Source organism: Prosopis cineraria, unplaced genomic scaffold, assembly GCF_029017545.1.
Source record: "Prosopis cineraria cultivar Desert tree isolate PC_DT_omini unplaced genomic scaffold, ASM2901754v1 PC10, whole genome shotgun sequence".
Lineage (NCBI taxonomy): Eukaryota > Viridiplantae > Streptophyta > Magnoliopsida > Fabales > Fabaceae > Prosopis > Prosopis cineraria.
The window spans coordinates 7,218,525-7,232,042 of NW_026555341.1; the positions used below are offsets into that span (position 1 = coordinate 7,218,525).

The 13,518-nt window shown below is 36.1% G+C and overlaps 1 protein-coding gene across 2 annotated transcripts; it reads right to left on the reverse strand.

Moving 5' to 3' along the window:
- Positions 1-2,836: 2,836 nt before the first annotated feature.
- LOC129322712 (uncharacterized) lies at positions 2,837-6,605 on the reverse strand. 2 transcript variants are annotated; one of them, XM_054969047.1, is made up of 4 exons: positions 6,305-6,605; positions 5,254-6,228; positions 3,170-3,712; positions 2,837-3,054 (listed from the first exon to the last, which is right to left on the reverse strand). In XM_054969047.1, exons 2-4 carry the CDS (start codon positions 6,196-6,198, stop codon positions 2,950-2,952), a joined length of 1,593 nt encoding a protein of 530 aa, XP_054825022.1. In that variant the 5' UTR covers positions 6,199-6,228; positions 6,305-6,605; the 3' UTR covers positions 2,837-2,949. The 2 variants fall into 2 exon arrangements, with proteins under 2 accessions (XP_054825022.1, XP_054825021.1); XM_054969046.1 differs by having other exon boundaries at positions 5,254-6,604.
- Between the last annotated feature and the right edge of the window lie 6,913 nt (positions 6,606-13,518).

Consider the following 13,518-nt stretch of genomic DNA (forward strand, 5'->3'; position numbering starts at 1 on the left):
ATAACCATAACATCCTAAATTAAATCCTTATTATAATTTATCGCATATTATACCATTTCTTCGCTGCTTGAAAAACTCAACTCTTGACGAGTTAAAATTGAGGCACAAATTTGAGAAAGGAAGGATAAGATAAATTTTAATGAAGTGCTTGAATCTGAAAACTCTTTCCAACAAGTGAGATATTGAAAAAGTAAGCTTTCACATGAGCAAGAAACTTGATATAGGCAAGCATCTGAGAATTTCTTCCAACAAGTTAGGTAGCAAAAGAACAAGCTCGGGCAAGAATGAGTAGTTTGAATATACAAAATTTTTGAAAAACCTTTTCAAGGGACAAGGAATTGTTGGATTTGACCATTAAGCAGCGGAGTAGCCTTAGGAGATGTAGCCTGTAGATGAGGAATAGTTGTAGTGTAATGAGATTAATCATTGTTAGAAATAATTTGAGAAGAAGCCACTTATAATGTTGTGTAGTAGATAACCTAATCATTGTTTAGAGAATCTTCTTCTAGTAAGGAAGGAGCTTCTACCATTTTTGATTCGCTTGATACTTGTTCTTTCATTTGTTTTCTCAATTCATCAACTATCCTCTTAACCTCATAGATTACCTTTTTAATTTTACTATAGCCCCTCCTACGCTTGTCAAAATAATAATTTTGTTCTTGTTGAAAGTGATAACTTGAACTATTTCCTTTTGAAAGTCAGTACATTCATAATGGCAATGGGTACCATTCTTGTATTGATCAACATAATTATGTTGATGACTATTAAGATGCTTATATCGTCGTTGCCTAATGTACTCATGCCAATATTAGTCTTCATACTCACATCGCTTATGATTAACGTACTCCAATTGAAGATAGCGACGCTGACAATTGTCACAATCAATCTGTTTATACTATTGACTGATTGTTGCTCTTCATAACCATACCAGCAACTCTCTTGCCAATAAGTATCTTGCAACGAATAGGTATACCATTGTTGATATTCATTATATATGTACCATTAAGCATAATCCTCTCATTGTTGAGCATATCGTGATGGATTAGCATATTCATACCATTTGTCTAAATGTGTGTATTTGCTGTAGCTCATATTGACAACTAAGCATCATGACAAGTTCCCCCTCCTTTTGTCACTACTTTTCTTCTTTCTGTTTCCTTTCCTTTCTTTTCTTTTTTTTTTTTTGGAATACAGAAATTCATATCAATAAAAAAAATTTACTCAAAATGCCATAAAAGTGTGAAGAAATTGAAAACTTTCAAGATCCAACGATAATCATACTTGTGGAAAGTGATGAAGACATTCTAGTTAAGCGCATTGAATAGTAAGTTTTTTGTGCCTTGTTTGGACCTTCAAATAGAGCCTAACTCTATTTGTAAAGCCTTAAAATAATAAAATAATAATAATTTAAATTTAAATATTAAATTATAAATCTAAATCAAATTTAAAGAAACTGATATCTAAAATAATAATAAAATAAATAATCAAAACTAATTCTAATATATAAATATTCTTATTTAAATATTCATGTCAAATAATCTTAATATCCTAAATTAAATTTTAATTATATTTTATCCCATATTACACTACCATGTTCACATAATTTAATGATGTTAATTTTTTCACAAGATTAAGGACCATGCATTAAAGATTGATATAATAAAAATTAAAGTTGAGGGACCAATCAATAAAAGCCCCAAAACATAATAGACTAAAAATTATTTTATTCCATTTAAAAATTATGGAGGCTTCTCTTCAACTTTTAAAAGTTAAAGAGATTATACAATTTAACAGCTCCATTTATGAAAATTTGCACATGACATACATAACACAAAGATCAATGAGAATTTTATTTTTCAATTGGCCAAATTTACGTGGAAGACTGCTGGCAGTCGTATATTTTTCTTGGTAAAATATGAAATATCACAAATCTTATTGACGATGTAACTCACGGGAAAAATCCTTAATCCCAAGATTGTTCTCCCAAAATCACTCCATCGATGCGGAAGGTCACAAGCACGAACTTGTGGATGTGCGTGTATTTAGTTGTAATGGGTGTTTAATTGTCCTTAATAATAATAAAAATAATCAAAAACATGTTAGGAAAAGATAATATTTTTTTTCAAAATTTTATACCTAAGCCAGCCTTTCGTCAAAAAGAAAAGAAAAGGAAAGGAAACACACCAATACCAAGTTGGAAACCAGGATCTCCTCCAAGTAAGAAATATGGTTACCATTAAATAAAAAAAAAAAAGCATTGATTGGGGTCATGCCCTTAAAAAACAAAACCGGTAGAGAGTACAGACACATGGGCCCAATGCGTGAAAAAAAGAATGGCCCCCCCCCCGCATCATGGATTTTTAATTGAAATCATTAATAGCACAAGGACGACACGACACCGTTGAATGGGAAAATAACATCTCTATCCCTTTCATTGTCCCTCAATGCAATCTACTGCCAGTCTGCTTACCGACGCCCTGTGAAACCAAGAGGGACCCTCCAAATGTCCACCAAATTCAATCATTCACCTCCTCCGATCCAGCTACTCACTTCGTTGACTCCACTCGCAATTTTGACATGCAAAGGACAACAGCTCAGGCTAAAAAATCAAACCCTAGTTTATATGTGCTCTGCTCGCCACCGCTTCATAAATACCCCCTCATCGCAACCGACATTACTCCGTCATTCAATTACAAATTAAATTAAACTAATAGGGAGTCAATAAAGAGCTTGTTTAAACTACACGTCGTTTTTGTACATTGACCTCCCACCCCCACCTCCACCCCAACCTCACTCCTTTTAAATAATTGGGCGGCACTGACTTGAGCTAACCCAGTGGAAAAATGCAAAATTTTTGCTGACTCGACTCGAGGAACAATAAAAAAATTAACAAATAAGCTAAGAATCTAAAGGAGGAAAAAAGATTTTCCCCACTAATATAGCATTTCATCATAAGATTTCGCTGACCTCCCCTTCCCTACATACACCCACATCTATTACCATTGTTCCTGACTTCTTTGATTTCATGACCCTGCAACAATTTCTCCTGGGAGCCTGCAAAACAAGACGCCAAACCAATCCACATCAATTTCTGATCAATTCCACCACTAAGATTCCAAACATAGAAAACTCCTAATCCATGGACACTCAGCACACTCCGAGTACTTACTCTATTCCACAGATAAGGATCAGGCTTCTTGTATACCTCAACCTTGTCAAAAGTCGAAGGATCAATCATCTTCCACCTGCATTCGGGGTGGGGGACGCGATGCCGATCATATTCGCTCACTATCTGCTGCCTCGTAGAATTGAATTTGGCCTTTGAAAAGTAGAACACAAAAGGCTTTTGGCATGGGTTTCGGCTAACCGGGCGTGTGTTAAATGCATAAGCAGTGTAATCTGCTCTTTTATACCAATTTAAGAATGTTCTTGAAGGCATTTCTATCTCCCGTGGCGAAAACACGCCACGAAAGATCTGAACAGCAAAACCCCATGAGACTGATACGGTCCAGCTTCTTGCTTTGTCATAGCAGATGGATTGTTGCATGAGACCTGCTGAGTCCAGCTTCATTGGTATAGTAAGCCGTTTTAGGGCTTCCAATCGAGTCACATTGGGGAAGATCGGCTCAACAACATCAAGGTGGTGTAGTGAAACAAATGGAGTCACGGGGTGAGAAGCAAGAAGCCCAAACAGGTTCCCATACACATCATACTGGTTTCAATTAAACAAGAAGCGCATGTTAGTAGTAAAACTAACGCATCACCAAGCACAACTATATTAATGGTGTTGAATGAAAAAATGCAGCTCCAATTTGTTACTTAATTGAGCAAACAAAAGAAGAATAACAGGGTTCCCTCTGTAAGAGACCACCAAATGACTAATGACAGAATGACTACAATTTTTTTTTTTTTTTGTGGAATTATAAGTCCACGGATTAACGGTGTGGGAGATAGAAATTAATGTCCGGGAGTAAAATATCCCCACACCCCAAAAGTGGATTATGTAAAACCTTGAAGTCAAAATTATCATGGTTTGCTCCTCTCTTCATACCCGAGCACACCGAATCACTAATACATTAGGTGGAAGCCGTAAACCATCATCATTTTTAGTTGCCTTTCCAGGGCAACTTGGGCACAAGTAACAAGTATAACACCTGAAATGTGACAGTCCAAATCAAGAAAGTAACAAAGTGAAATTCCTGATACTCGCCATTTTAGAAGCCAAAAAAGAGCAACAGGACAGAGCATTTCCTCCAACCACCCACAAAAATGTGGGAGTTTATGCAATGAGGTTCACTAGTGGGTCAAATGTTCACAATCATACAAATAAAATTCAGGAACAACAAGTATATCTGCATCACTTAATTTTCTAGAAAGACATAAGTAATTGAAGCATGACTAAACATATTTTGAAGACAACATAATGATTGCTTGCGCATTATGAATCTTGCATTTAGAGCGGATCCAAACCTGGTTCAATCCCCTTCCAAATAGGCTGCAAGGTTTAACTAAGAAAAGCAAAATAGGACCTCACTTACATGTAAGACTTAGACAGGACCCCCGCTAACGCTATTGCCCATTCCTCTCGGTCATTTTGAAGCATAAGGTTATCAGTAAATAATAGACAGAGTTTTTTTTGTTTTGTTTTTGTTGTCTTCTCTAAGTATCAAGACAGAGTACACAGAATGCCTTCACGGTTCACATTGAAAAAATAGTAGCGTTTCGCCTTAATTTTCCCTCATACAGAAAAGTAAATGCATCGGGTGTCATAAAAGACTAGCCTCAATTTTTGCTGTTAGTATTGTTTGTCCTGGAAATTACTCGTACAAAATGGACTCGCATTTTCCTCAACATTAAGCAGCACCAGCAAGGACACAGCGGACAATTAAATTCCACTATCGAGAAATTAAATGCGGGAAGACAGATGTCTTTTGCTTTACTAAGAAACAACAAAAGAAATTGATTGCAAAACACACCGACAAGACGCCATTTCTTCACTCGCGGTATAGGGAGCAAAAAAACAGTAAGGAGAGTAATATTGAAGTGGAAAGTTCTAGCTGTAACCACTGTACATAGGTCACCGAGACCGTAAAAGCTAACACTGTATTAGGGAATGAAATTACGAATAAGGCAAATCAAAGAGACCATCAGAAACATCGCCGACAATAATTGAGTAAAATTAGTCATCCAATAATGATAGAGAAACAGAGTGACAATAACAGAAACATTTGAGAGTGTAGTAAGGAACCTGACCTGGTGAAAACCGACTTCTTTTGTGAGTGGAACACCTAGTTCGGCCATACACGCTTGCATTCGGTCATCGGAGCCGTAGAGTCCCGGGTACCTATGAATACAGCGGTCCTGCATTTTCATCAGAGCTCTGGCCAATGGGTAGCTAATAGCGAAGCCGCCGCCGCCATATGCCATGTTATACGAAAAGAAGATGTTTTGGAGATGGCTTTCCGATAAGCTACCAATGTAATAGAATTGGTTATGATCGTATTTCCTTAAAACCCTGAGGAGATTATCGGTGACGAAAACGGTGTCGTCGTCCCCCATCACGAACCATCTCACCTCCTTAAGCCCCAATCGCAGAGTCTCGGAGACGATCCGAGAGATCCGAATGGCGGACCGGTGACCTTGCCGGTTCTTGTAGGGGAAATTGGAAGTGTCACTGGATATCTTAACCGGCGGAAGGCCGTCCTTGTCATAGGTCTTAACTCCTTCATCGAGCCATACTATGCCCCTCATTTCCTTGGGTTTATACCACAGCTTGATGTAGTTCTTTCTCTGATGCCAGAGCTTTGCGGAGGCGGCAATTCCGAACACCACGTGGCGGAGCTCCGTTTGATTGCTGATTTCTTGAGACTCTTGTCTTAAAGCTACGGACGTTCGATTTCGAACCAGCCAGGAGGCAGTGGCATTGATTCTGTTTCTGGGTATAGTGCTGAGCGTGGTGGTAGCGGTGGAGGAGGAGGCGAGGCGGTCGGTGGTGAAGGGTCCATCATCGCAAGCGCGTGACGTGGAAACTAGCTTGAGCGTGTAAACAATATAGGTGACAGAAACGAAGAGGATGAGCCAGACAAGAAGCTTGGGTAAGGTCCGTGAATGCGTGGCAGCTCCGGCCATGGGGGAAGCGGAAGCGCTTCTCATCTCATCCCAAATCAACTTTTCCGAATCTTTCTGGGTCGCTTTCATTTCCCAGGTATCTCAAATTTCCACCCAATCCTTTGCATAAAGAGGAAGAAAAAGAAGAAATCAGAGAAAATGCATTGCGGAAAAGCCCTAAATTTTGGTAAACTACCAGATTGATGCAAGCCAGATCCGAGAGAAGTGGGTGAAAAACACAAGGAAGGCGACCTCCATTCAGAAAAAGAAATGCGAAGAGACGAGTGAGATCAGAGCCGAAATGATACAATGGAAACAGAAGAAAGGAAGGACGAGCAGACGAAGGGAGGGAAGGAGAAGGGGACGGAGCTGTAGTTGCAGAGAGGTGAAGGCGAGAGAGAGAGAGAGAGAGCATGCACACATACAGGTGCCAAGCCTCGCACTCTCCCCGAACAGAGCTTCAGAGAAAATCTAAAATGGGAGAGATAGTTATAGAATGCGGAAAGCCCATGTGAGTGTGGTTTGCCCGTACGTGTAAATATCCAAGATCCTGTCAAGAGAAGAGCGGCCATCTACAAAGGGAAATGACACGTGGACCACAATGTCCTCTCCACGCGTACGTGTTGAAGACTCACCGAATCCGATGGTAGTAAAATCGGTGGTTGTGAATGATTAATGTGAGCAGCTGATGTCTCTCTCCAAGGACCCTCCAAATTTATCTTCCCTCGCCTTTTCCTTTATTTTAATTTAAAAAAGGAAAACGAAAAGACTAGTTTTTTCATAGTCTCATAGGAGAGCATCCGGAGGAAAATTTACCAGATACGGATAGTAATTTAGAGGCTACTTGTCGTGAGAGGGAATGCTTAGAATGGGGCGGTAAAAATTTCCATTTTTATTTTAAAAAAATGTCATTTTCAGGGTTCACAGACGTTGATATATAGACAGCAATTTTTTTGCAGGTAACAGCTGGGGTGATGTTTGTTTCTTGAATAGGATTTTTGAAAAGCAGTGTTTTTCTTAAATAAATGATTCCAGCGATCTGGCTTTGTACTTATAAATCCAAGATCTTAACCTCGTCGGGGTTCGGACTCTGGAGATTGGAACTTGTCCGTGAATGGCAATTGAAGGCAAGTCCCTCCGATAATCAAATGAAATGCTAAATAATTTCCACTCTGGGCTTGTGCCCGGCACACAAGGAAACAAAGATTGAACAGTGAAGGAAGAAAACGTGGCCTGAAAGAGATGTTTCAGAATAAAAGATACTAGTTTAATTTAATTTAAGCTCGCCCAGGAGGATCCAAGAACTATTTCAGGATTTAGTCAATTTACTATATGCAGGAAGCTATCCCTTTTTTTTTTTCCCCATACCAAGACTAAATCCCCCGCACCCAATGCTGGAAATTGGATTGATCAAAATATTGATTTAATAATTTATGATTAAAATGATTAAATTAACCATAAACAAATCATTTTATTAAAAGCAACGGGATTGACCCAGATTTTTATATGCTGGAACTAGAGAGAAAATAAAAGAAGCAGTATTCCAGATCAAAGCCCATACCATAATGACTTTGGCGCAGAGGGGTTTCAAGACTATACTCCTTCCAGCATTAATGGTGAACAGTGAAGGAAGATACGGTGCCTTGTCTGGTGAGTGTTTTAATGTTAATACTTTACCCGTTCGTAGAATCAACAATGGATGTTTGCTAATGGTGTGGGGATTATTTATATTAACTAATAATTGATCTTCAATGATAGTATATAGCAATTCTTAGAACTGTGGGACCGTTCGTTAATTAGGCAAACGCATAATTAATTATCAGATTATCAGTCAAATTGTTCGGCTTCCTTTTCCATTATTGGAGAAATTCAAGTTGACATTTATAGGAACGAGAACTTCTTTGGTTCCCATATACTGTATACCGTAGCTGAATGCTGATGAACAGGAAACAATCTCATCTGCTAATGCTATGAATTTGCTTAGATGTAATGTAATCAAGTATAATTAACTTGCCAAATCATCCTTTTGGTAGGAAGGCTGGATTATGTATAACAAATATTTTAAACCCCTTCATCAATTGCAATTTCACCGACAATTTTTTTTGTTTTTTGTTTTTGTTTTTGGGTTTTACCTTGACCTGATCTATGGGCTCTTCTGGCATTCCTTCCACAACAATGGACTTTCCCCAAAATTATATTGTGCTGTTTTGAAGTCGCAGGTTGCCTTTTATTTTTCTTTTCTGGTGATTGGCCTACTCGATTGACCTAATTATTTTCGGCCTGACATTTAAATATAACATATTGGGAATGGACCGATTCAAATGCTTTTTTTTTTTTTCACTGTTCGCGTTAGCGGAATTTTTTATTTGGCGTTGGTTAAACAAAATAAAAAAGATATTCTGCTTTTATCGTGGGGGCAGGATCACAATAAGCACACTAATATTTAACTCTCATATTTTCATCTGGTTTACCAACAAAGTCTCCATAATTTATTCATAGATAATCAGAAGTTCGGCTGAAGAAAATTACCATTGAAACATGTAGTCGTTCTTTGAAGTCATCAAATTTATGAGTAAAAGATTTTCCGGGTTTTACTTCCACTCCTGAGGCATAAGCAAATGTTGGGAGTTAAGGAGAGTTCAAGTTCCTAATCATTTGTTAAGCAACAAAAAAATCGAAGCAGCTCACCCCAGAAAGCCATGGTTTTCGAATCCAAGCGAATATCCTAAAACCTCATAAACCCTAAAACAGTTGCTTGGAGGAAACGCTGCCGAACCTTATAGAAACCCTAAAACCTCATAAACCCAAAAGCGCCGACGAGGAGTGCCTTGTCACTTCACTTCCATTTCGCGCCTTTATTTCGTTGGAAAGGTCTTTTGGCCGGAATTTCGTTGGAAAGTGGAAAATTACTTTTTTAACAAAAAATTATTAAGGCGGCGTTGGGCTTTAGCCAATGGCCCCACTTTGATTACCCAAAAAAAAAAAAGAAATGATAACGTAATTAATAATTATTATGGAGACTTTGTTGGTAAACATGTAGCTTTAGATTTTCACAATAAGCACACTAATAAGCCCTTTTCCAAATTTTTTTTCTTGAGGTCAACTATTCATCTGGTTTTTGCATAGATTGATAATTTAATAATAAAAAATATTAATTATTTAGTGTAATTTTAACTCAATTGTAACTCAATTCTTAAACTTTTACTCATTACAACTCAATTTTTAAAATTTTAACTCGATTATAATTCAATTCTTAAACTTTGACTATTACAATTCAATTCTTATAATTTCAACCGCTTAAATATTAATCTTTATATATTAAAAATAAAATTATATCGATTAAAATTATGTTAAAATTTATTACTAATATTTTAAATAACTAATCTCTTTTAATATTCATATTATTTAAATATTATAAATATTCAAAGTTTAAAATATTTTTAAATTTTATTTTTTAAGATATAGAGATTAATATTTAAATAATTAAAATTATAAAAAATAAAACATAAAAAATAAAGTTTACAAATTAAGTTATAATGAGTAAAAATTTAAAAATTGAATTATAATTGATCACAAATATATGGACTAAATAATTATTATTTTTAACTCGATTTCTTTTTCTTTGCGTAAGAAAAGTAACAAAAGGCAACCGTTTTCTTTCCATCTGCGTGTGAAAATGCAAATTACCGACAGTTTCGCATCAGACACACACAGAATTAATTGACATTAATGGAACTTAAGTTTCCTTCATAATTTAGTACTCCTACAGCAGTACAGAGAATTATAAGTAAAAACATGTTCATATTCAAAAAAAAAAAAGGAACCTCATTAAATTTTTTTTATCACAAACACCTTATTTTACCCTTGATTAGTATATTATTAAAAATATATATATATTTACTAGGAATAAAGTTATAAATTTTATAACTTTTTTAAAAAAATATATTAAAAATAACTTAAAAATAAATTTAAAAAAAAAAAGATAATGCAGGAAAAGGAGAGAAGGTTGGATGCATCTGCATTACATGAACGGAGCCGTAATTACAAATCAAAATCCACATATAGTGATGCTCTAAAGAGGATGAAAAGAGCCAAGAGACGGACCAAAATACAGGAGCTCAACGGAACGATCGAAACCAATGCATACATGCAAGAATCTTAAAAGGGCAAAGCTTTTGCGGGAGAAGGACGATGACGAGCCGACGAAGAGGCTCTGGAAAGCACAGAGACGATGGAGTGAAGAGCATTGGCAGCTATCTTGGATTTGATCTGCCCTCTCCTCGGAACTGCCCTTGCCACTCTCTTCCTCTTCCATTCTGCAAAATCACCCACCCTGTTACTCATCCTCGATCCACTTTCTCTGTATTAACACAAACCTGGCGTGCTTGACTTTATATACACTCCTTCCCATGATTTCATATTCCAGGCTGAAGAACCACTCCTCCGCCAGAGAACGGAGGTTGGGAAGCATGCCAGCTATTTTTTCTGACTCTTACGAGATTCCTTGTTCAGCGTCCACACCCAAATCTGTACGTGTCTGACATATGTAAAAATTGGTTGTGAAAGATGAACACGTGCGGGTGGATGATGCTTTTCTGGTGAGGAGATTTCTTTAATTTGTTGTTTTGTTGGGACATTTGGTATGAATATTGGACGAGGTTGAGGGAACAGGATGTGTATTCTATGTAAACCTTGTCCTGCTCTGCAGGGGAAATCACGAGTTGGCTCTAGAGTCTAGATTATTAGATCCCCCTTGCGCCTTGCCCTGGTGATTTAATATAGTAATATACTGTACGTATGCTGACTCTTCTTGGAGAAATTGAAAATTAAACGGCATGGGATCAATCATGTGACCAATTTGATGCTTCTTTTGTAGTTTCTGGTCAATCCATTTCCCACTTGCCAGTGAACCTTCGTGTTGTTCTAATGTTTCATCGTGTAAGATAATACTAGCGTATGGAGACTACACAGGGATGTCTCGTGTTTGTCTGGAGATGTATACATTGGACGCTGGCATGTCATCTAATATATTCCCCATCTTGTTCAGAATTAGATTGGCTCTCACGTAATGGATGGGGTTACATAATAGACATTAAGATATGTGTGCATCGGAGACAGAAATGTCTTTCAGTCAGCTTTTTTATTCTGAATAATAATGATAATTGTAACGATGAGAATTCGTCTCAGCTAATTAAGCGAACAGCTTTTACCATATTCATTCATCTATTCACCGGTTGCCTCGTAGTCCTGGGCTACATTAGAAATAAGATCCCCCTATAAGGCTAATAACGTTTATATATATATATATATATATATATATAATAGTCTCACTGCCTTTTCTACACCAACAATTCTACTGACCTAAAGAAAAGAAATAAATAAATAAAATAATAATAATGAAGAAGAAGAAGAACGACTAGACAACTTTTTTTTATAATAACAATTTAAGTGAACTTACTATTTTTTTAATAAAAAAAAGCCTGCAAGTAATAAAAAAAGTGTATTAAATTTTTGGACTCAAAATTGATTGTAACTAGTAAACAACACAAGGCATTAATTTCTTGCCTATTTTGGCCAAGCCTATTAAAGATTTTGCGTGGTTTTATCAAAAAGAAAAAGTGGTCCAGCCCTCATTTCAATAATGTTGATCCATGTAAATGAAATTTCGATGCGTTTGATAACAAATGCGGAGAATTTTGGCCCAAGAGAGGAGTGGGGAAATGCGAGGGAAAGTTGAAAACATACTTTTGTAATTATTATTTTTTGGGTCAAAGGATAAGAACATCTCAATTTTTTATGAGAGATGTTTAATATTTTTAATTTTTTGTTCAAATAATGTCATTTCATTACTTTCATGCCTTGTTTGGTACAGAAAAATATTTTTTGTAAAAGTGAAAGTGAAAATAAAAATAAAAGTGAAAATTGAAATGAAAGTGAAAGGAAAATTTAAAAATATATTTGATATGTAATGGAAGTAAAGGTAGAAATGAGATAAAAATTTATCTAATATTACATTTATATTTTCAAAAGACTAAAATACCTACAAAATCATAAAAAAAAAAAATGGAACCTCCAGCCACAATAACCATCAACCCCCCAAATCTCAAACCACCTATACCCAAATTCTTGAAGATCCATTCATAACACCATAATTTTATCCAATTTCTGAATCAAACTATCAAAGAAAATCAAAGAATAAAATTAAAGCCAAACCTTCAGCCACCCACACCAACAGATTCATATCTAAAAAAAAAAAAAGAATCAAAGGAAGACAACAAAGTTCATCCATGGCTGCAACTGAACAAATCTCTGAATCAAACTATCAAAGAAAATCAAAGAATAATATTAAAGCCAAACCTTCAACCACCCACGCCAATAAATTTATATCGAGAAAAAAAAAAGAATTAGAGGAAGACAACAAAGTTCATCTATGACTGTAACTGAATGAATCAATTAAAAGGAGCCGGCAATCAAAGCATAAATTTGGAGATGCATTAAGGGAAAAATTGAGGAGTAAATGTATTAATGTTTGATCTGGAGATTGGAGAGGACATTAAAGATAGAAATCGTCGCACAAATCAAACTCAAGAAGGAGATAATGAAGGTGCTGATGGAGTTAAGGGATGCTATGGAAGAGGCGGAGGAGACGATGGCGGCGGTGGACGTTTTAGTGCGTGGCTAAGCATGGCCATAGCCCACCTTCTCGCTCGCTTTGCCGTCTCTGCCATGAAGCTCTGTTGTGGTCGCCGATAGGAGCCATCAAGGAAGGAGGCGGGTCATCATGAGGAAGACATGGGAAGGCTAGAGTTTGAAGGGCAATAGTGGAAGTAAGTCTGATGGAACCAAGTTCCATAGGAGGAGTGATTGAGAGTGTTCATAGGTTGGGTTTGATTTGATTTTGGCCAAAAATCAAACCAAACCGAACCATTCGGTTTACTCATAATTGAGACCTAATCGATTTTTATGGAGCTCAGTTTGGTTCGGTTTAATTTTTAATTTGGTTCGGTTTGGTTAAAGTCTGGATCGGGCTTCAATGCACTTATTTAATTTTTTTTCCTTTTTCCCATTATCATAATGGTGTTATATATTAAAATTAAATCTAATTCTTTTTGGCTCCTTTTTTTTCTTAAATAGAGATATAAAAATATAATAAAATTTTAATGTGATAACGATAATTAATCATAAAACTTGATATAAGTTTTTAAGATTAAAATTATTTAATATTATGCATTTCCATTCAAGTTCTTTGAAAATATTTCTCTATATATTTATATTTTAATAAATAATGAAAAACTTATTATATAAAATTCAAAACAAAATGCTTCTTGTAGGTAAATTGAATACTGAGGCTTTCAAGTTATAAATGATTAAATGATGGTCATAGCATCATTATTATAATTATTTAGTATT

What these genes read in the sequence shown, in the direction of transcription:
- LOC129322712 (XM_054969047.1), bottom strand. Translation starts at nt 6,198, where the DNA reads ATGAAAGCGACCCAGAAAGATTCGGAAAAGTTGATTTGGGATGAGATG. An exon ending in AAGAAGTCGGTTTTCACCAG is followed by an intron (nt 3,713 to 5,253) that starts GTCAGGTTCCTT and finishes AATTGAAACCAG; the next exon opens with TATGATGTGTATGGGAACCT. An exon ending in ATCCTTATCTGTGGAATAGA is followed by an intron (nt 3,055 to 3,169) that starts GTAAGTACTCGG and finishes CTTGTTTTGCAG; the next exon opens with GCTCCCAGGAGAAATTGTTG.